Genomic DNA, 23,425 nt, shown 5'->3' with positions numbered 1-23,425 from the left:
ACCAGATGACACTGATTGTACGTCACAATGATGAGAGTGAAGTAAAAGAAATACAGGCAAAGAAGTAAAATTGTTCGCAAGTGCTTTATAAGCCTTTCAGTGCAATAACTGCATAATTATGACACAAAGGACACATTTGGATGATTTTTTACATGGTAGAATTATTGGCCATCTGGAATGTGGGCGTACCCAGCTAGAAGTATCCGAGGAACTGGAAATCGCACAGAGTGTCATCACCAGGTTTTAGCAACGATTTCAAGATGATGGTAATGTGAGTAGACGTTACAGCACAGGTCACTCCCATGTTACAACCCTGTATGAGGACCGGTATTTGGCAGTTACTGCCAAAAGAAACAGATAGAGCACAGCATCAAACCTGTCTCATCAGCTCTCTTCAGCCATTGGTACGACAGTTTCAAGGCAGACCGTGCACAGACGCTTAGGGTAGATTGGTCTATATGCTCGTAGGCCTGTCAGATGTGTTTCACTTAATGCAACTCACTGTTGCCTGGAGAAGAGAGCATGCATTGTGGACACCACAACAGTGTGCTTGTGTGATGTTTTCCGAATCTAGGTTTTGCTTGCAGTCTGATTTTTGCCGGACTTTCATATGGAGAGCGTCAAGTACCCGTTACCATCAAGAGAACATCATCGAACGATACCGTTACGGTGGTGCAGGATTGCTCGTTGGAGAGGAATTATTCTGGATTCCAAAACTGACCTGCATGTTTAAACTGGAACCATGACAGGCCAAATCTATCAGGATGTCATTCTGGAACAACATGTATGCTTGTTTCAGGGCACCATGGGCGCAGAATCCATGTTTATGGATGACAATGCCCGTCCTCACTGTGCAAACATTGTAAACGAATGCCCTCGATTGGAGGATATCACCCATATGGACTGGCCAGCCTTCTCATGGGACTTGAATCCAGTAGAGCATGTGTGGGACATGCTTGGCCGACAAGTTGCAGCCCATCAACCATCCTACATGTCTTCAGTATTCAATTTTATAAAAATATTTCAAGAAAAATTTGATTTTTTTTGGTTACCTTTAGCACAAAATAATGTTTTATATAATAAAAATTAAAGTCTTACATATGTTAAAAAATTTTATGCTAAAATATGTTATATTTATTTCAAAATAAACTCACCACCAGCTCATATCAAGCTCCAGTAAATTACTACATTCTGATATTTCACGAACTGCTGGACATTTCAAATCAACAGATCGCCATATATCTAAAGTTATCAGACTGGATCTATTAATTAAAATACAAAAAGTACAAATAAAGAAGGTACTTTTTAATGCAATGATTTGTTTAAGAAAAAGTATTGCTACAATTTATTACATAGAAGATATAGCTTAGAGTGATTAAATTGCAATTTTGAATATTTGATAACAATGACTACTTTATAACCATAACAAAACAAGAAGATAGTTTAGTCAATTTTATTTAGGCAATATGTTATTGGAAGTGAAAAATCCATTTCATAACATATTTTAAATTTCAGATAATAATCTTTCAATAATATTATTTTTGTACAATTTCATAATTCAGGTTCTTATGGTTCTATAAAATACATAATGAGATTAAACTGAATAAAAATTACTTTTTATACCACATTATTTTTGATGCATCATAAATGTAAAGGATAGTTTAAGAAACTATATATAAAGATTCCATAATAAGACCTCAAAATATTCACTCTAAATTGAATAATTCCCTCTTCTTTTGGGTTTTTCTCACCAACACTTAAATTTAGAAAGAAAAAAAAAACATTAATTGCCAGTATTCATTAAAGTTTACAGCATAAATTCAGGATTATCACTCTTACATTAAAAAAAATCCAAAAGCTTTCAAATAACCTTTTTTAGAAAATTCAAGAACCATAAAATCATATCTTTAGATATAGACATGCAGATAATAACTTTCATGCCTACTATCTCTAAATACTTCAAGGAAGAGCATTCAGAAGATTTGTCTATGTTCATTTTTAGTTAATTAGGTAAAACTGCTCAAAGTTATTTTTAAACTCCTAATGCAAGTATCTTTTCTGCTAGCCATCATACAGTAACTTCTAGATGATGGTATCACAAAAACTATTGATGACTTCACAAACACATTCACAATTTAGTTGAAATAAAATTCACCCAAAAATGTTAATTCCATTAGAATCTCTAAAAGCAAATTTCAAAACTTTTATGTAAATTTAAGCAAATGGAAATAAAATGCCATTAAAATATTTTAAATTTAAGCTTAAAATTATACTGTTAAAGTTTTAATTCTGTATGCACTAAACATACAGAAATAGTTTCTACAATAATAAGATTTTGTAGAATTTTGTCTCTAAGGAATTCAGGATATTAATTTCTTTGACATAAAAAATTTAATGAATGCTATTTATAGTTTTTAGGTCTTTATGAACATAAATTTTCATGACACTGAAAGGTTTCAAATAGCCAGTAACCATCATTTTCATATCCTGTGTAAAAATGGTAAAAGTGGACACTATATATAGATGAATATTAAAAAAAAATGGCAGGATAATAAAAAATTTGAAGTACAATCTTCTCTTCACACTGATGAACTTTCAAATAAATAATACAGATTAGAAAATAGAGGTTCAAGATCCCAGCAGGCTGTGACTGACCATATTTATTTCATTAATATAGATAAAATCCTTCTCAAATCCAAATTCCATAGTATACAAAAGTCTTGTAAAGTATCCTTGGCTGCAGAATGGTACATTTAAGTTGAAGCTAAATATATAATTTGAACCTCTTTTTTTTACATTCCAAAACAGAAAATGTAAATTCCATTTGTGCTGTTTCTAGGATTGGTTGAATGTCTTCAAGCATTAGACTATATACTAGAGTCATCAAAATAAATAAATAATGGCTATTCACTTATTCAAAATGAAAAACACCATACTTATTGGAAAAACAATTCTGTTACGTATCTAAAGTGTCCTTCACTTCTTTACATAATGAAGTTCTACATTAATACATTTGTCATATCTGGTTATGAGCTTCAGAATTCTCATGTCAATTTTACACTTCTGCTGCCAATTAATTGAACTACATCAGAGGTAGGCATTAAGAAGATCACAATTGACCAGTGGACAGCCAAGATATTTTGGGGTGACTGCCTTTACTAAGATGCACATACTAAAAGAAACATATTTATGGAACACTGACGAAAAATTTCTGACACGCTTTTTAAAAGCGGAAGAAACATTAAACAAAGAGAAATATTATGATGAAATAAAAAACTTCACTCCGAATTCAAGGGACATTTTCAAGAATTCACTAGACTAGAACCAATTGTTATATTAATGTGCTACCCATTTGGCAATGTTGATATGGAAGAAATAACTGAAAATATAGATAATATATTCTCTTTATCTCTTGAGGAAAACAAAGTTTTTCTTTTTGAAAATGGCATAGTTTTAAAAGCACACAGTTCAGAACTTCAGAATTATTTTTGGAATCTAATTGATGAAATAAAATATCCTAATTTAAAAAACGTATATCATTTTACGCCATTCTTCAACTTGTGTGAATCTGCATTTTCAATGCTGATTATAATTAAAACAATATTGTTTCCATCTCACAGATGACCACTAAGAATCCAGTGCAAGATCAGCATTCAGTAATTATTTAGAGAGATATTCAAGATTGATGGACAGTGTGCAGACTAAGTCTTCTACTAACTATAACTATGAGAATTATAGATAAAAATGATTTATTTCCTAATGTATTAAATTTTTTTTAATATATGCATCATTTCATATTATTATATTTGCTGCTATTATTATGTTTGTAGTTACATAGGCAAGTACATATTTCACAATTATTATTTAAGTTATAATATTTTAACTCACCATATCTATGCTACTGGGTGTACCGCAACACTGTGAAAAAATTAGAAATAGCCCATACCTTGGTAAAGTGTGCCAATTCCTGAAGTACATGGTCACTGATATTCACCATCATCCAAAATGTTAACCAAATTTTTGTGGGTATAGTTAAAAGTTGAGTGTTTTGCTTATTTCATTCATTTCTATTAATGTTATAGTCTTTATATAAATATAATTACAAATGAAATTGATAATTTTACATGTTTGTTTGTGTGTGTGTGTGTGTGTAAAACTAGGCTTCATTACAAAAACTGTGTGGCCTGTGGTGAAGCTCCACTTCGAAACATTTGGTCCTGTGAAAGACCTTTGTTCTCTACGTGTTGATCATGAAGGGGTTAAAGTTGTTTGTTTTATTTAATAATTTTCTTTAAATGATGATTTATAAATTGTGTTCCTCGGATAAATTGGTTATTAAAAGCATTGATAGTAAAATTATAGAATATATTCTAACTATAATATTATGGATTAAATAAAACTAACAGAAAACTATTTTTATGGTAAATTTAATTACTCATTAACTATTAAGCGAAAAAAAAAATGACAAAAACTGATTTGACATAAAACTTATCATGTGCAAGTGTGCAAACTTTTATCAGAACACATGACTTATTTGCAAATATACATAATTCCAAGGCCTGGCAATATAGCTTTAGTTGTATAAAAGTTCTATATGTTTTCTTAGTTCAAAAAAAAAAAAAAAATCAACAGATTAACAATGAATTAAGAGGGAAAACATGAAAGAAATCCACATCCAAAGATCTTAAAATCTAACTTACCTTAAGTGTATACCAATAGAATTTACAATATCATTTATATTTTGTATATTTGAACAAGCAGCAATCGAAAGATGCTTCAATTTCAAAGATCTGTTTGCAAAAAAAAGTAAGAAAGAAAAAACATTTATTAAAGAAATAAATACAATAGCAAAATAGATGCATTTATTATTATTATTACTTACTTAATAATTTCCTTTAAAGGAATATCATCAATTAATGTCCGATAAAGATTCAAGTAAACCAAATTTGACATTTTTGATATGCGTTTGAAGCCCAACATTTGTAAATCTTCTGAACGGCAACACCGAATATCCAATTCTAAAATGCATCAAAAAAATTAATTAAAATTTTTGAGAAATGGGAAATTTGTATTTTAAATAATGCTGTTAATTTAATATTTACATAGATGTTGATAGTAAATTTTAAAAAATAATAAGAAGATGAAAGAGCCATTAGTAAAACAATCAGTAAAGAAATTAAATAAAATGACAAATATTTCAGAAACACAACTATTTAGTATAATATAAAATACACCAATAATTAATATGCTATCAATCCAGGATATATATTAAGAACAATTTTTTTAATGTAACTTAAGCAAATAATAGGAAAAGATTGTTATAAGCTTTAAGAATACATAAGTATACATATATCTATTATAAAGAAACTAAGAACAGGTATGTGAATTGGTATGTGATCAAAAGGCAAAAAAGAGGAAATCCAAAAAAGCAACACAAAAAAAATGCACAAAGGAAAAACATGCAAAAAGTATGAATTAAATAGTCAATGCACAAAAAAAAAAAAAAAAAAAAATGATTACAGCCCATTTGGTTTTTTTTTATTTATTTCAAAATTTTTATATAAAAAAGAAGTCAATATTATATGATTTTCCCAAAGGCACTTTAAGAAATATATTGTTCAAAGCAAATTTAAATGCATATAGGACATGAAATATTAAAGGAAAGTCAGTGTTTTATTGTAAACATACCTTATTAATATATTTTAGCAAATATCTTTTTAATGGTCATTTGGCCTCTGCAATATATCTCAAACACATGGGTGGCTTTTTTTACAGGTTTTTCATTGACAACACTCAACATGCTTTTCATAGTTTGGTTTTGGGCATCACTCGCATTGATACATGATATAACAAGTAGCTTCATTTTGTTAATAAGATTCATCGTAAAAAATAAGGTTCCAGATCTTCCAAAAGAAATTTTTGATACTTGGAATCTCATCTTTTAAGATTAATATTTCTCTGCCGTTTGACAACTTTGTCAGATATTTTCAGTGCAGCTTCCTTTGATGCTTTTTTTCTTAAACATGATTGTTTGTCACTCCACCACCCCCTTCTTTTGCTAAGAACTTCTGTTTTGTAGTTACCTACTGCTGAATTTATGTTTTAGAAAATTCAGCCAATTTTATCTTTAAGATAGTCCTTTTTAAACAATTGAACTCCAGATTTCTTAAAAAAATGGGAAATAAAAAAAAAGCATAAAATCATGGGTCCACTAAAAGAATAACATCCTTGTAAGAAATATTATAAGTAAGCTTCATCACAATTACCACAAAAAGTAACACAAAGTTTTGAAACAAAATTATTTTTAAATATAAAACTCACAAATAAACATCAAACTTCCTTATAACAAACTTACACTCTCACCTGATTTAAATATTCAGGAAGTAGAGATCTAAAATTTAATATAATTTCTCTGAATACACAGAATTTTCAATTGAAATGACACCATATTAACTTCTATATTGAGATTATAGTATGTTAAAATAAAAATTAAATGAATATGCACATGCGTTCTTTAATGTTTTTAATGACTCAAGTATTTCTAAAATAAACATGAAATGTTAAAAACACAACAGAACTATGAGAAAAACACACAGAGCAATGCTTTAAGTTGTTTAGTTTACAATAACTAAAAATGTCTGCCATGTTTAAAATGATTCATTTCTTTACAACATAAAAAACAGAAAAGTTGATGAAACATTCCAGATAAAGAAAAGAAAAACAAATATTGTCATTAAAAAAGAGTATTAAGAATTTGCTAGATCTAACAACAGAGAAGTAAACAAACTTTTATTTTAAAGATAAAACAGCAAAATTTAGAAGAAAAAAAAATTACTCTTCATTTTAATTTCATTTAAAAATCACTCTTTATCAACTCTTCTTTTATATTATATATATATATATATATATATATATATATAAATATATATATATATATATATATATATATATACTTACCTTTTAAATTAGGACAAAGATTCGCTACAGCACACAAACAATCATTATCCACGAAAGAGCAATTTGCTAATCTCAAGGATGTTAGATTTTGACAATTGTATTTTAAAAACCTGAAAGAACAAACATTCATACATGATCATTCCTAAATTAATATATGCCATCCTTAGTATATTCCTCCACAAGTTTAAAATTTAATCATAATACCAGAAAAAAAAATAATTGATTTTTTTTATAGTAAAATAAATTATTACAATTATTTTTTTTTGTGTGCATTTAATATCGCGGGTAATTTATAAACAAAACATTAGAAAAATCTATATCTGTAAACAAAAAAAGGCAAATTCATTTTAAAACATAGGAATCTATTTTTTTTTTGCGATCTATAAACAAATTATTATTTCAAACAAAAATTAATAAATGCCTGCAGACATAAATATTAATTTTGTGGTACATATTGTGTTTTGGACAATGATGCTAATAATTTTATTTCTATTAATTTTAAATAATAATTTTTTTAACAAATGTAAAGACAATAATAAGTAGTAGATTTAACCCTTTCCGGACGGGAGGCCTCTATTCTAGACGTTCGCTCAGGACAGAGCGTAAGTGAAAGGAACGGGACGGGGGTTTTTGCGTCGCTAAGCCTAACTTTGAAAACCTAAATAAATAAAAAAAATTAACAAATAAAAAATGAAATCTACGATCGCAAATTTCAAGTTATCATATGAGAACATTATAATTTTAAGTCATTATTTATCTTAATAAATTTAAGTCATTAACTAGTTTAAACTGGTTTGAAATAATCACGAGACTTCTCTGTCTCTCTCACTTTCTCTACCTATATATATATATATATATATATATATATATATATATATATATATATATATATATATATATATATATATATATATATATATATATATATATATATCCCTTTTTCTATATATAATTTTTTTAAACCTTCACATTCAATTTTTCTAGCTGGCTAGCTAAGTTTAGGAGCTCGACCGATTTTGAGATTGAAAAAAAACCATCTTTGGTCTAAATATCAACGCATGCGTAATCTGATAGTCTCATGGCTGTTCCAAACCGGTTTAAACTCGTTAATGACTTGAATTAAGACAATTCGTAAGAATTCAGAGAATGAATAATTTGAAAATCAAGTTGTAACTTTAGTTCGCGATAAATCGCCAAATGTGACAACCTTCTGCATCATTTTCTAATACACCTAAAAGCGAAAAATTAATGCCTCACAAGCGATAAATCGCCAATTTGTTGCCTACGCATTTTCGAGGCTTCAACAATTTGTTGCCTACGCATTTTGAGGCTTCAAAAAACCTCAAACCAAAACAACATCATGTTTTCACATGATAATAAAATAAAGTTTAAATCCTAGCGTCGTAATTTTTGGTACCTATTTAAAATCATTAGTTCAGCTGTCATATATGTTAAAAATAGCATTTAGTAATCTTTATCTTTTACATTAAAATATATTTTTCTCATTTACGTTGTGAAATAATTTTCAGAAGCCCTATTCAATATATTCTGAAGTTTTAATGGACAAAATGCATTAATAAACTTTAAAATAATTATTGAAAAATTCAAAAACACAATACAAAATAAGTAGAAGGCACATCAGTAAGCTCAGATTCTGATAAAATATCCATATCAGAATCACACAAAATCTCAATTTCTAATTCTTTAGACCATGATTCATCATTCTCATCTGTGCCATTAATTGTCTAATTCATAATGCGAGACTTTTCTCTTCTGATCAATAATGTTTTCTTACCAACACAAATCGAATTCAAGGCATTCTGAAATAAAAAAGGAAGTATGTGAAATGTATCTGAATGCTACGTTAAGTGCAACAGAACTGATGGTAAAATTCAAATCTTGTGCAATAGCAAAAACAATAATAAATAGAATTCGAAGAGACATCAGAAATGCGAGAATGTTTCTGTCCTGTGGAAATTAAAGAATTTAGCTCTGTATATTTACATTACGGTTACCCTCACCTCCACAACAGCTGATGAATAAAATACTAAAGTGAGGCAGATAATGAGCTAACTGAGGAACAGGATACTAAAACTATGTTCGTTTCAAAAGTACTGAACACAGGCAGCCCTCTAGTGGCCTTTAAAAATAGTTACAGCTTAAAATGCACATATGCATCACTTGTTCCCTGAACTCAACTTCCAGTGATGCACAGGTTGGCATTTCCGACTGGTGAGAAGTTCGTAGGTGATGCATATAAGACATGTCCGTCGTAAAAGGGTTAAATTTATTAATGAATGAAGTTTTAAATGTACATTATGTCACTAAAATAATCATATTACATTAAACATAAGTAACCAAAGCTTTGGTTTTAATAATTTTTTCTTTAAATATTCAAAAACTAAATTGAATAAATTCTAGCCTAAATTTAAAAGAGTAACATATTAATTCTTTAGATAATGTTTCATTTGCAAATAATATTTTATTAAATAATTAAAAGGTTGTAATTCTTACAATGCAAAAAATGAAGGAGTTATTCGTTTCTGTCCCCCACACCAAGATAAATTAAGTTTCTTCAATAAACTTAGTCTTGATCCCAATGACATAAGAAAATCTTCATCAACCTAAGAATTTAAAAAAAAAATTATTAAAACAAGATGCTGTAAGAGTGAAAATCTGTGATGTTTAAATAAATGTCGAAAAAAATTAAAATAATCTATACTTATTTAAAACTGTTTAATATACAGGAAACATTGGAGAAATTATTAATATAAACTAAATTATAAAAAAAACTCAATTATACAAAATATATATGTTATTAAAACACTGAATCAATTACTAAATTATAAAAAAAAACTCTCAAATACTTTAAAATATATAAACATTATTAAAACAATGAATCAACAGTAAGAATAAACATTGATTTCATTACAGCATTATTACATTAAAAATCTGTGAATTGTTTTACCAGCACCAAACTAAAAATGTATTTATTAAATTCTTGGGGGGGGGGGACACTGATTTTTTTTTTCTTTCAAAAAAATTAATTAAAATATACATTTTATTATTATTATTTAGCATTTAACATCTTTGATTCTGTCCAATGGATTGAGTGATTCATACATTCATCTGTCCTGAATTTCATTTCTAATTCATGAAATAATTTTATAACTATATGGATAGTTCATTATGAAGATGATCATTTCTTACGAATTAACTTATATGCACTCAAAGGTAGTTCATCAATTATGGCTGCACAGACTTCTTGATATTATTTACAAAACTTGCTTTTTTGGGGTTTTTTTTTTTCCCCACATTGAAAATTCAATGGACAATAGAAATAATAATAAAGAAGAAAGAATGCAGAAAATGAATCAACTTGTTGGAGCTACACAAATCTGAGATTATATAAATATCAAAATTCACTTTCATAATGTATAGTATCAAAATGTAATATATAGTTTGATCTTTCAGAGTATCAAAATTCACTTTCTATACTCAAAGAAGTGACAGATTGCGAAACAAATAGCAAAAATTTCTGCAAATCTGATATGGCATTTGTTCCCTTATATCTAAATTTTCTCTTTTGGTTTACGCCCTTTTGCTTTTTTTCTCATTACTATCTTATGACTTTTACTTCTTTGACAGAATCACATCAGTTCAAGCAATTCATTGAAAAAACATACAAAAGTAATTTTCTTGCATAACCTTCAAATTATCACAATTTAAAATTTTGAGCTACTCAGAAGCAAAATTTTTGTTTTGTTTTTCCCTTTTCTTTTCTTTTTTATACTGAACTGCTTGCATTTGAGCGAATGAGTTGCCACTGTATGTAGTACAAAATGCTTCCAATTCAAATGTTTTTATAACATAATTAAAACAATTACAACTTACTAAGTGCCAATACGGTTGCAAATTTAAATCTCTGTACAATGCAGGATCATAGCATATCTTTTTGAATAATCTAAAAGGGAATGAAAGCATATTTTTATTCCAAATTTTAGGATCAAAATGCTCTTAAAAACAGAAAATATAGAATTATTTAAAATAGTGGGGATACAAATAAAAATATTAAAATAACATCTCTGGATTAAATCAGTTAAATTATTATTTTATATAGAGATGTGATTCAAAAGTATGGAATTTGGCAGCTATCATTGGCTATCATCAAGGTCAAAATATATAGAGAAAAAAGCTTTGCAGGTACTGATCTTGAAATATCCCATGCATGTGCTGAAAATAACAAGGTCATTTCTTTATAGCATAACTTTATAAATATATGCAGGAAAGCCAGCTTCTATACCATTTGATTTTCCTTGACTTCTCTCTTTTATTTTCAAGTTTTATATTAAAAAAATTTAGCTTTTCAGATGTATCCAAAATCTTCTGAATTATCACACTTTACTTTTTTTCCTCTTCACTATACATTTTTAACAGAAAGAGAAAAATAGTTTTACCCTCTTTCTAATTAAAATCAATAAGGAATAATTTAATTCTCAGAAAACCACAAAAATTTGTCAATCATTAGGTTTCAGACAAGCATCATTTTTGCAAACATTTCCCAATTTTTGGAAAATACAAATCAGCTTGTATACTAAAAGATATGCATCTGTATAGATGGGCTTTCCACAAAATGGATTGTTACACATTTAATCATGAAAGATGTAATATAAAATCTACATGTACACTGGCATAGTGTTTAAGAAAGAAATAGTCTATTTTTTTTCAAGTGGGATCTTTACTATTTACACAGTTTACCAATAGCCAAATCAAGACTCAACAATAAAAAAACTCACAGAAAAGATGGGGCGGGGGGAGATGCATCTATGCACATAAACTGGAAAATGGCTGAAAGAAAATATTGCCAATAATAGTATGAATTTTTAATCTAAAAGGAGGTGATATTATATCAGTATAAAAGAAATTACTCAGGGGCACATAAATTGCATTAACTTTTAGAACACTAACTACAACTTTAAAAAAATCATCTGCACATTGACTGAATGCTTAGCCCATTTGCATGGAACTGAGAAAAGTGGATATTTGGTTCTTATCATAAAATTTTTTATTACATAAAATGTTTTTAAAAAAAAGATGTAATGAATTAATTTTGTAAATTTTTTTTCATGAACGGTTTTATATATTGTCAATTCTCAGATATAGAAATCTTCTGTATTATTTCTCATGAATCAGAAGGCATTGATTTTACTGAAATATGGATAAGAAGAATGATGGAGAGGAAATATTGACATTTTATTTTGCAACATCGTAAACAACATTTATCAGCAAAATTAGGAAGCATAGTAATTGCTAATAAACTGGAAAAATTGAATTAGCTAAAAAAACAATAAATATACAACTTTCAAATTAAAATAGTGTGAATCAAAATGATAACAGGAAAAAAAGAATTGAAGAAAATTATATGCTAGAACAAAAGACAAGACCTAACAAAGAACTACTGAAAAGAGTTTATCCCATTCATTGCATATCACCTCTGCAGCATAAAATTGGTGTTAAAAAAAGTCTGGAGTTCTGAAGCAATTACTATAAGAAAAACTTATATTTCTTTTATTTATGAATTGAGAAAATGAGAAATATGTATTTGTATTATTTACCAAATAAAAATTTGTAAATTAAAATATGTTTAATATTATTTTAATTTCAGAAGGACATAAGTCTCAAATGAATTATGGTTTGTTCAAATGTCTTTAAAATGGTTCTGAAAGCACCTGAAGTGATAACATCATAAATCCTGACAGAAATCAAAATGTCCAAGATGCGAATTCTGCTGTGCATGAAAATCGTCAAATTATTGACATTTCATGTTATTTGAAGAATGCAAAATTAATCACGTTTCAATTCTGTGCATTATGAATGAAAATTTGAAAACTGCTTTCTGCAGAACAAAAAAGATCAACTTTCAGTTGTAATCAATTTCCCTGTATGGGATGAAAATGTGATAAACTGTTTTGAAAATAGCTCTTAATGGAGAATGAATCATGAGTTTTCAGATATGATTAAAGAGTATTACATTCAAAAAATTCTGTTTTCAATTCAACTTTCTGTCAAAAAAAAAAAAAAAAAAAAAAAAAAGAAAAGAAAACAGCTCAATACATACATTTTTCACAATTCTCTACAGAAGTAGCAAGAACTATGCCAATACTTTTTGTCATATGCACGGAGGGTTTCATAGGAAATATTCTTCACTTTGTATATTTCAGCTCTAAGGGTAGAACACTAATCCAGGTACTTTTAATCACATTCATCAAATAAACTTGTAATAATTTATACATAAGAAAGCAAATATTGCACAAGGAAACATTACCTGGAGGTTCTGGAAGCACTGCACAAGCTCCGAAAATCTAAAAAGCTAAATATGAAGGATGTCACTTCACTCTAAAATAAAATTGATATAATTTTAAATTAAAAATAACAATTTCAAATTAAAATTTTAATCAGAGATACAAACAATACATAAGAACTTACTGGTAACATACTCAAGCCATTTTTTTCTGATTTTTCATCTATTTCCATCTCATTATTTGATGCATATTTTTTAGTACTCATATTTTCAGATGTGAAAAACTTGCTACAACGTCTATTTTCTCCATAGAGAATCAGACCATCGATTTCGCAAAAATAATCCAAATGCCTGTGATGAAACTCAAGTCTGTATAAACTGAAAATAATTTTAAATAATATTAACATACTTATATTTTAAATGAAAATAATTTTACGATTCAACTGATTCAATCTCAGAACTGAATTTATGAAATACCTTTTTTTCCCAAAGTCCACATTCCCCCCCCCCTCCAAAAAATCATGAAATATACTTAATTTTCATTAATACTTACTCAGTCATAAATTCAATCCCTTCAAATGCAACTGTAAAGCAACGAGATTCTTCAGGTGGTAGTACTTGAGGTGCTCCTTGCCATATAATGACCCATCTATTAAATAAAAATAAAACAAGTGAGATTTATGATTTCATGAAAGGAAAATAGAATAAAAAGGGGGAGAGGATTAAATTTCAAATAAAATAATTCATGTTAACTCTTTATGAAATGAGCATGAGAAATATCAGATATGATGATTAATTCTAAAAAATAATAATTCATAAAGAAATTTGTCTTTGTTTATATTTCTATTAATTATAACACAAATATTATTCCTCGATTTTTTTATTATTACGTGCAACTCCTTTTTGCATTCTCTTTTCTTACAACTTCAATATTCTTGAGGGGAAAAGAAAACATCTTACGATTTCAATTTGGAAGATTTTTATAAGAAAATGAAGCTTAAATCAGAGACAACTAAAATGAAATTTAATCTAAAAATATTCTTCATTTAATTTTAATGATATAATTTAAGGAAAGACAGTTTTCTTAAAATTTTTTGTTTACAAATAATGCTCCCCCCTCTTCAAAAAAAGTTTATATGAGAATTTTTGAGACCTTGATGCTTTTCTGGCAAAACCCGATTCACAATTCTCAATTTAAAATGTTGTGGTATAGAATGATAAATGTACTTTTAGAAACAGTAATTATACAAATAAAAATTAAAAGGAACTTTTTTTTGCAAGAAACCAATCATAACTTACTTTTTAGCAATAATTAATTATATTAATAAACTAATTATTAATTTTCACAAATAGCAAAACCTAATAACTTATAAAATGCTTTTTCCTTGATTTTCTTTTGGTCTAATCTGCTTCTTAGAAAAGTGTGAACAGAAATCAGGTGTTCAAATCAGGTTCAATATATATATATATATATAACTTAAATTTTAATTTTCAAATTTTTATCTTAATTTAGCCCATCTAAAATGTTCTCTTATTTCCTGATCCAATTCCTTTTTTTTATAATCTAATTAATACTATATGCATCCTATAAAACTGTAAATCTCAGCAGGTTCTCATGCTCCAAATGAAAGGATAAAAATTGCTAATGCTTACCACATTGTTTGAAAGATACCTAAAATTCCCTTGATAAAATTGATACATGTCAAAGAAATCCCTATCAAAATCTTATAATAAAAGCCTCTGAAGGAAAAATTTTGGTTTCTTTTGCTTTTAAATCTTGATGTAGACTGACATATCTCTTATCACCTCCCAGAATGAAATAAATTGAATTTTTGAAATTTCATAAGCTTTTTACCAAATTTATCATATGTATACCTTGGAGGTTAGGAACATGCACCTCAGAGTGATGCTTTGATATTTTAAGTAATTAAGCTTAGTTTTGGTGTTTTCTCGTGTTAACTTCTAAAAATTTTATCACACAAAAATAATTTTCACACCATTTCAAAAATGGGGAGAAAGTTACTAATGCTAATTTAATAGCTGTGTGAATTTTTGTTAAATTTTATCAATTTTTATTTTTATTTATACATATTTTGTTCAGATTTCCAACAATAGATAACATTGCTGCTAAGAGGTTCAAATCACTTTGTGTCATGAACTATCTGATTGCATAACTTTCAGGTAGATTCCTTATTAAAAAAAAATACTACCTATTGCAATGGTTCTCATGCCACAACTTCGGAGAAATTTCTGCAGACCTTCACCGATCATAGGCATTAAAATTCAAAAGTTATATTATATATATATATATACAGAACTATATGCATATATGTTATTACAAAGTGGTAAAACATATCCCTGACATGCCAATCTTAGCGACATACAGATGGTCTGAACATTATATCAACCAAGACCAGTTTTTCCTTGAAGCTTGGAGAAAGTTTTGGAACTTTTCAAAGATTACACCACTTCCTGTGGAGAGATAATAAAAAAAGCAAGCACTCAAGATCGACGTTATTATTAGTATTAAATAGCAAGCAAGCTGCAGAGTTAGTGATTAAATGAGCTGTGTTATTGCGATTGATTGGCAATATTTGTTGATATTTATATTTCTGTTGCTTTGTGCTCCTTTAGAGTTTTCCTGTTAGACTTTGTGAAAATAGAGAGCTTTATTTTTGCTGGACAGGATGAAATGAGGAAAGGCCAAAAGTAATTGAAGAATCAGATTCAGGTGCACGTCGAGAGTCAAGTCAAGGGAATTAAGAATCACGTTAACAGCAGAGAAGATAGAAGATGTCCAAAGTGCCGAGAGGGAGATTGGAGAAGTGAGGGGCGAGGTTCGAACGAAAATCTAAACAGTTCAGGAGAGGATCGGCAATCTCGAGAAGAGACTTAGTGAACTTGAGGACAGACCAAACAACTTCCTACCAAGTCCAGAATTCTCGTATACCAGACCGACAGTCAAGCCTTTGACATATGATGGACAGATATCATGGACTGTTTTTAAAACCCAATTTGATGTTGTCAGTTCCACAAACGTTTGGACAGATGTTGTAAAAGTCAGCCAACTTGTAGCGTATCTCTTAGGATCAGCGGCGGAGGTTCTTCAAGGAATTTCATCTGAAAAGCTGACGGACCTAATGACAATTGAAAATGCCCTGGAATGTAGATATGGGGACAGCCATCTAAACTAATTTTACAGAACAGAGCTGAAGAGATAACGGCAGAAAACAGGAGAAAGACTTTAAGTTTTGGCCGCAGATGTGGAGCGATTAATGAGCTGGCTTACGCCGAATGCCCTCTAGATGTTCGGGAAAGCCTAGCAGCGCAGTATTTCGTCGACGCCATCAGAGACGAAGACGCTCATCATGCAACGAGGCTAATGGATGAAAAAGATCTAAAATCAGCTCTAGCTTATAGCATGAAGTATGAGGCTGCAAAAACTGTTTCCAGGAGTCCCAGACATGTCAGACCGATTGAGATTCAGGATGATATCGGCAGGAAAAGTAATGACAAATTTGAATCACTCTGCAATATGCTGGAAAAATTATTGATTAGCCGTGATGGTGAAAAGAAGAACATTCCTCGCCGAAACCCGAATGTGACTTGCTGGAGGTGCAACAAGAAGGGGCACTTACAGAGAGAGTGCTCGGCGGTTGTTCCCAACCAGGGAAACTAACTAATGGCCGTCTTGCACGGCGAAGGCCTTTTCTGAACGAAACCCCTGAAGAAGGGCTGAAAGTTTCCGCTCTTAGTGGAAATAAAAATGGGCTTTACTTAGAAGGACTTATTTGCGGCATCCAATGTATGATGTTGATAGATAAGGGAACAAATGTCACACTTTTAACAACAGACTTGGCCCAAAAACTAAAAGAACAATTTTATTACTCGGCTCCTAATAATTCTTTAAAGACTGCTACAGGTGAAAATGCGAAAATACATGGCAAATTAGATGCATCCATTGAAGTGGGATAAAGAAAATTTCATCATAAGATCTACATAGCTGACATCACCGATCCCTGTATTGTGGGTCTGGATTTCCTTCAAAAATTTAACTTTACTGTAGACCTTAAAAATGACGAGATACGGAGAACAGGGGAAATGCTTCTGTTTTCAGCCGATGTACAGAATTCAAAGTCATGTTATGTATTGGCCAAGGAGAGAACTTTAATACCGCCAAGATATGAATGTCTTATCTCAGAGGTTCCTGAAGTTTCTGCAAAGTTCAAATACGATGTAACGGACTTTCCTAGTCAAGTCTCCTAAAAAGGCGTGCTTGTGGCGGCCTCACTGTTTGATTTGCAAACGGAAGCCATCCCCGTTCGAGTATTGAATCTGAACAATAAACACAAGATCGTGAAAACGGAACTGTTATTGCGTCGTGTGACCCGGTGGTGGATATCGTCGCTCGTCCTCAAGAGTTTACTGGAGCACATCCTCCGACAATTTTGGGTGAATCTTAAAGGACTTGATGAACAGTAACAGAGAGATGTAAGAAAATTACTTAACGAATTTCAAAGCTTGTTTTTGACTTGTGACTCTGATGTTGGCCGATGCAATATGGCACAACATAGAATCGAAAAAGGTGACCATCCACCAATTAAACAATACCCCAGACGATTGCCCCTTGCAAAGAAGGAAGAAACATATAAACTAATTAAAGAAATGGTTGACAACGAAATAATTGAGGAAACGTCAAGCCTTTGGGCTTCGCCTATTATTCTTGTCAAAAAGAAAGACGGATCTACAAGATTTTGTGTAGACTACAGAAAATTGAACAAAATTACTAAAAAAAAAAAAAAAAAAAAAAAAGACGGCTATCCTCTACCGCGAATAGACGATACCCTGGATGCTTTGAACAGAAGCCAAAGGTTCACGACGCTGAATTTGAAAAGTGGATACTGGCAGGTAGAGATCCGACCTGAAGATAGAGAAAAGACAGCCTTCACCACTGGGTAAGGCCTTTGGCAATTCAAGGTAATGTCTTTCGGACTTTGTAATGCTCCTGCAACATTCGAAAGACTAATAGAGACAGCATTATGTGGACAATTCTGAAGCCTGTTTAGTGTATTTAGATGGCGTCATAGTAGTAGGGCGGACATTTGAATAACCTTCGAAAAGTATTCCAGAGACTATAGAAAGCCAACCTTAAGCCCTAAGAAATGCTGATTGTTCAAAAAGCAGGTAGCTTACCTCAGACATGTTATTTCAGCAGAGGAAGTTAAAACAGATCCAGAGAAAATTAAGGCAGTAGTCGATTGGCCTCATCCAGAGACAGTGCATGACCTTCGAAGTTTCCTTGGGCTGTGTACTTATTATCGACGTTTTGTAAGAATTTTTTCTACAATAGCAAGACATTTACACAAATTAACTGAAGCTAAATCTAAATTTAATTGGACCGAAGAATGCGATAAATATTTCAACAGTTTAAAGCATGCTTTGACAACTCCCCCTGTCTTGACCTACCCTTGGACTGACAAAGATTTTATATTGAATACGGATGCTAGTAATGAGGGAATAGAGGCCGTGCTATCCCAGATGATTGGAAATGAAGAACTTGTCATCGCTTACTTCAGCAAGAGCTTGGGTAGGCCAGAAAGAAATTATTGTGTCACACCTAAAGAATTACTAGCCATTGTAAAGTCTATGGAGCATTTCCATTACTATCTCTATGGACGGAAATTTCTTCTCCGGACTGATCATGCTTCCTTGAGATGGTTTTTAGATTTTAAAGAACCTGAAGGTCAGATAGCTCGCTGGATTCAAAGACTTCAGGAGTATGAATTCGATATCCAGCATTGCAAAGGGATCTCTCACGGAAATGCAGATGCATTCTCTCGAAGACCTTGTAGGGAAAGCTGCAAACATCGTACGAATGCGGGAAAAAAAAATTCGGAATGGAAATGGATATTTCCTTGACAGTTTTAACAAAAACAACGGCGGATCCCTGATCTTCAAGTGAGATACAAAAAGCACAGTTGGAAGATCCCGCTATTAAGCCAATTTTGGAGAAAAACTAAATTCGGCGGATCGACCATCTTGGCAAGAAATCGCTCCGGAAAGTCCGGCAACGAAACGCTACTGGGCTCTTCGGGACTCCTTACATCTGAAAGACAATATTTTATACCGCAAGTGGAAGAGTGATGATGGAACTTCCTGCCAATGACAATTAATTCTCTCAAAGAATAGAATTCCAGAAGTTCTGCGACAGACTCATGACAGCCCAAGTGGAGGGCATTTTGGAGTCATGAAAACCTTGAGCAAGGCATTTTATTGGGTTCGATTTCGCGCTGACGTTGAAAAATGGTGCAGGGAATGCTATGCTTGCGGAGCCCGAAAAGGACCTAAAACAAGAACGAAGGGTCATTTGCAACGCTATAATGTGGAAGCACCATTGAAAGAATAGCTTTGGATATCCTAGGACCTTTTCCTGTAACGACAAAGGGCAATTAAGTATGTTCTAGTGTTAATGGACTATTTTACCAAGTGACCCGAAGCAATTCCCATTACAGATCAGGAGGCCTCGACTGTAGCTGGAGAATTAGTTCGAAGCTGGATCTCATGTTATGGCGTGTCTATGATTTTGTATTCTGATCAAGGAACAAATTTTAATTCCGCGTTCTTTACTGAACTTTGTAAACTTTTGAGGATTGAGAAGACTCGAACGACAGCGTTGCATCCCGAGTCCGATGGAACGGTCGAAAGGTTTAATCGAACAATTTTAAATAATCTGTCTTTGTTTCGAAAAATCAGACTGATTGGGATGTACATCTGCCACTCTTTCTCTTGGCCTATAGGAGCACAGAACATGAGACGACCAGACTGACCCTAGCAGAAATGCTTTTTGGTCGAACGCTGCGATTGCCCTGTGATATTCTCTTTGGACGACCGAGTGAAACGTCTTCCTCTCCGAATGAGTACATGAAAAATTTAAAAGTTTTAATTAGAAATTTAGAAGTGCGTTTGTAAAGCATACACGCTTTTTTGCCAGAGAGCGAATTAAACTGGCCAGCGAACGAATGAAAACTCCAGAGCGACCGACCACCAATTTAAGGAGGGTGATCTAGTCTGGATGGAGGGTGATCTAATCCGAAGCGACGGAGAGGTCTGAGTCCGAAGTTAAAACAGAACTGGGAAGGACCTTATACTATTGTCAAGAGATTAAACGATGTCGTCTACAGAGTACAGAGGTCGTCGAAGGCTAAGCCAAAAGTCATCCACATTAATCGGTTGGCTTCGTACCGGGCCACTTATCACAGTTCTATGTAATGTGATTGCCCGGGTTGTGCAGTCTTTGAAGCGGGGAGCAGTATTACAAAGTGGTAAAATGTATCCCTGACATGCCAATCTTGGCGACAACAGGAATCATCTAGAAGAATCCAGATGGTCTGAACATTATATCATCCGAGATCAGTTTTTCCTTGAAGCTTGGAGAAAGTTCTGGAACTTTCCCAAGATTACACCACTTCCTGTGGAGAGATTATAAAAAAAAGCAAGCACTCAAGATCGACATTATTATTAGTATTAGATAACAAGCAAGCTGCAGTGCTAGTGATTAAATGAGCTGTGTTATTGCGATTGATTGGCGATATTTGTTGATATTGATATTTCTGTTGCTTTGTGCTACTTTAGAGTTTTCCTGTTAAGACTTCGTGAAAATAAAGAGCTTTATTTTTGTAAGATACTGCTTATTGGATTGCCTCCAAATACAACCACAAGGAAGATTTTGTAACAATATATATGTGTATAATTCTTTTCCATTGTTATCTTGTTCACAAGATAACTAGAGCAATTTTGTTTAGGTTTTAACCAAATTGGAATAAGCTGTAAGAAATGTAAAAATCTCGGACAAGTTTGACATATATAACTAACTCATTAAGATTTACAATAAGAAAACTTTTCAAAATTTCATAACTGCATTTTTTGATGATTAGAGAACTTTCTCTTTGCATGCTACGAAATAAAAATTCAAACATTTCCATCAATTAAAAAGCTATAAGGAAATAATTCCCAAATTTAACATAACATTGAATAACTTTTCAGAAATTTAAAAAGTTCCCCCCCCCCTTTACTTTTAAGCTTTTATTTCATTTCTTCAAAATCTCTTTCAGTTCTTTTTCACAAAGTCTGCTATAATTGCAGATAACACCAATTCATTCAACCATGTTAAAAATACATAGGAATTTAAAGGGTAATAATCACACCTTTCCACATAAATATAAAAATGTTTTAATGAAACATTAAAAACATCCAAATATGAGATTTATAAGAAAAATTTTCAAGTTCAGACAAAGAGAATTTCATGTTAGATTTTTTTAAAAAAAATCTATCTTACATTCAGTTTATGCCAGAATAAATAATTAATTCTTCACCTCAAAAGTCTACCAGCTTGTAAAAACTGTTATTTTGGATGATGTTACTATGATTTTTTTTTTTCCCCTATGCTCTAATTTTTGAAGATATCTAAGCTTATAAAATATCTTATGATTTAAAACAGCAAATAATAATATTAATTAATTAATAATGCTAAGAGAAAATTTGCATTTTTTATAACAATTTTTTAAAAAAAAATTATTTGGCTGATGAGAAATTTCTTATTGCATTTCTTAGATAAGTAGCTGAAGATTATGATAAGTATGAAGATTACTTAACAAGACTGGATAATGATTATGTTGCATTCCCAAATGTATTTTGTTTAGAAATAAACATGACAAGAAGAAACAAGGTTTTATAACTATTTCAATGTGTATAAAATTATATTAGAATTATATCTTACTTAAACAGGCATAATTTATAAACAACAACAAATAAAAAAGGAATTAGGTTATAAAAATTTATACAAAATATTTTAAACTTACTTTTCAGTTTCATAGCAATAACATAACACCTTTACAATAGCACCTGGGTTATATACTTCATATACACGGAGGAGTTGTGGTGCAACTCGTTTAACCACATTAAATTCTACAAACGAATGAATAATTTAATTTTACAGTTAAAAAAAATTTAATAGAAATAAACAATGAAAAACATAGCTTTATGGTGCAATAAAAATTCAATTAAATTGAAATTGTTCCTTTAAAAATTGAATAACACAAAATTTGGGGATAGGGCTATCCTAAAAAAGAACATACAAATAATTTTTTTTTTTTTTTAAATCTCACAAAAGATTTTATTTAAAATTTACCAACCAATAAAATCTTGACTTTCGGCTATTATTGTAGAAGGGAGTATAACCTCTGATTTGAGATGGGAAGGTGATATTTCCCACCACTTGCCATAGGTTCTCTAAAGAAAACAATAAAACACAAAGAATATAAGCTAAAATATTCACACTAAAATGCAAACTTTATAATTTTTCTCAAAGAGATACTGCAAATAAATCTTCAATATATATATATATATTACTTAAAATGTATTTCATTGTGTTTTAAGGGAATATATTAATAATTTTATAATTGAATCAATCAACAGAAATATCATTCTCTCAATAAGCAGAATTCAAAATATTTGCTTTAAAGAGAGATCCGGATATGACAGAAAACTAAGCAACAAAAAATGTTTTCATAAAATAATGAATTATGATAAACATAACACCAAAAAGCAAAATAAGTATGATTTATAGAACAATAAAATGAATGAATTTGCACAAAGGGTGCTTGAGGTATGAAAAAAAAAAAAAAAAATTGTGAATTATTATATAAAAGGAATTGATATCAAGAATCATAAAATTTGATTTCCAATATGTTGAAATCCACATTTCAGAGGAAATAAGCATGTCTGGAGATCAGTTCATGCTATTTTAAATAAATTCTCATGATTTAATATAACCAGTAACAATCTATTTTATTAATATAAGTCACTTATTTTTAATAAATAGCTAAGTTATCAGTGTAAAATTCTAAATAACACTTTTATTCCATTTTTTTTATAGAATTTTTGCATACATTTCATATCTGATCTTCAAAGTTCCTAAATAACTAGAATTTACTCAAGTTACATTAGCAATTAGATTAACAATTAAAAATAAATATAAAGAAAAATGTAAATAATATGAAAAAAATCAACAATACACTCAATATGCAAAATTTGAAATATACTTTTAAATTTCCTTCATTTCAAATGTTTAAAAAAAACATTCAAGATAATGAAATAAAAAAAGTCACT

General features: G+C 30.4%; 1 protein-coding gene across 4 annotated transcripts in view; it reads right to left on the bottom strand.

Annotated features, from left to right (window-relative positions):
• Nucleotides 1–23,425, bottom strand: part of LOC129965811 (F-box/LRR-repeat protein 4-like) — a 31,830-nt gene that overhangs the window by 5,820 nt on the left and 2,585 nt on the right. For 3 of the 4 annotated variants that reach the window (XR_008784239.1, XM_056080013.1, XM_056080016.1), the window contains exons 2-12: nucleotides 22,450–22,546; nucleotides 22,117–22,222; nucleotides 13,812–13,907; nucleotides 13,444–13,636; nucleotides 13,283–13,353; nucleotides 10,852–10,921; nucleotides 9,472–9,581; nucleotides 6,958–7,067; nucleotides 4,883–5,018; nucleotides 4,701–4,790; nucleotides 1,155–1,262 (exon numbers count right to left, since the gene is read on the bottom strand). Coding sequence is in view for 3 of the 4 variants with exons in the window: in XM_056080013.1 (XP_055935988.1) it covers nucleotides 1,155–1,262; nucleotides 4,701–4,790; nucleotides 4,883–5,018; nucleotides 6,958–7,067; nucleotides 9,472–9,581; nucleotides 10,852–10,921; nucleotides 13,283–13,353; nucleotides 13,444–13,636; nucleotides 13,812–13,907; nucleotides 22,117–22,222; nucleotides 22,450–22,546 (1,187 nt within the window). In the remaining variant the exon portion in view is untranslated. The remainder of the gene's footprint in view (nucleotides 1–1,154; nucleotides 1,263–4,700; nucleotides 4,791–4,882; nucleotides 5,019–6,957; nucleotides 7,068–9,471; nucleotides 9,582–10,851; nucleotides 10,922–13,282; nucleotides 13,354–13,443; nucleotides 13,637–13,811; nucleotides 13,908–22,116; nucleotides 22,223–22,449; nucleotides 22,547–23,425) is intronic. The other variant, XM_056080014.1, reaches the window with a different exon arrangement.

This window comes from Argiope bruennichi, chromosome 4, assembly GCF_947563725.1.
Source record: "Argiope bruennichi chromosome 4, qqArgBrue1.1, whole genome shotgun sequence".
NCBI classification, from domain to species: Eukaryota; Metazoa; Arthropoda; class Arachnida; order Araneae; family Araneidae; genus Argiope; species Argiope bruennichi.
This window is presented reverse-complemented; position numbering and strand designations above follow the sequence as displayed.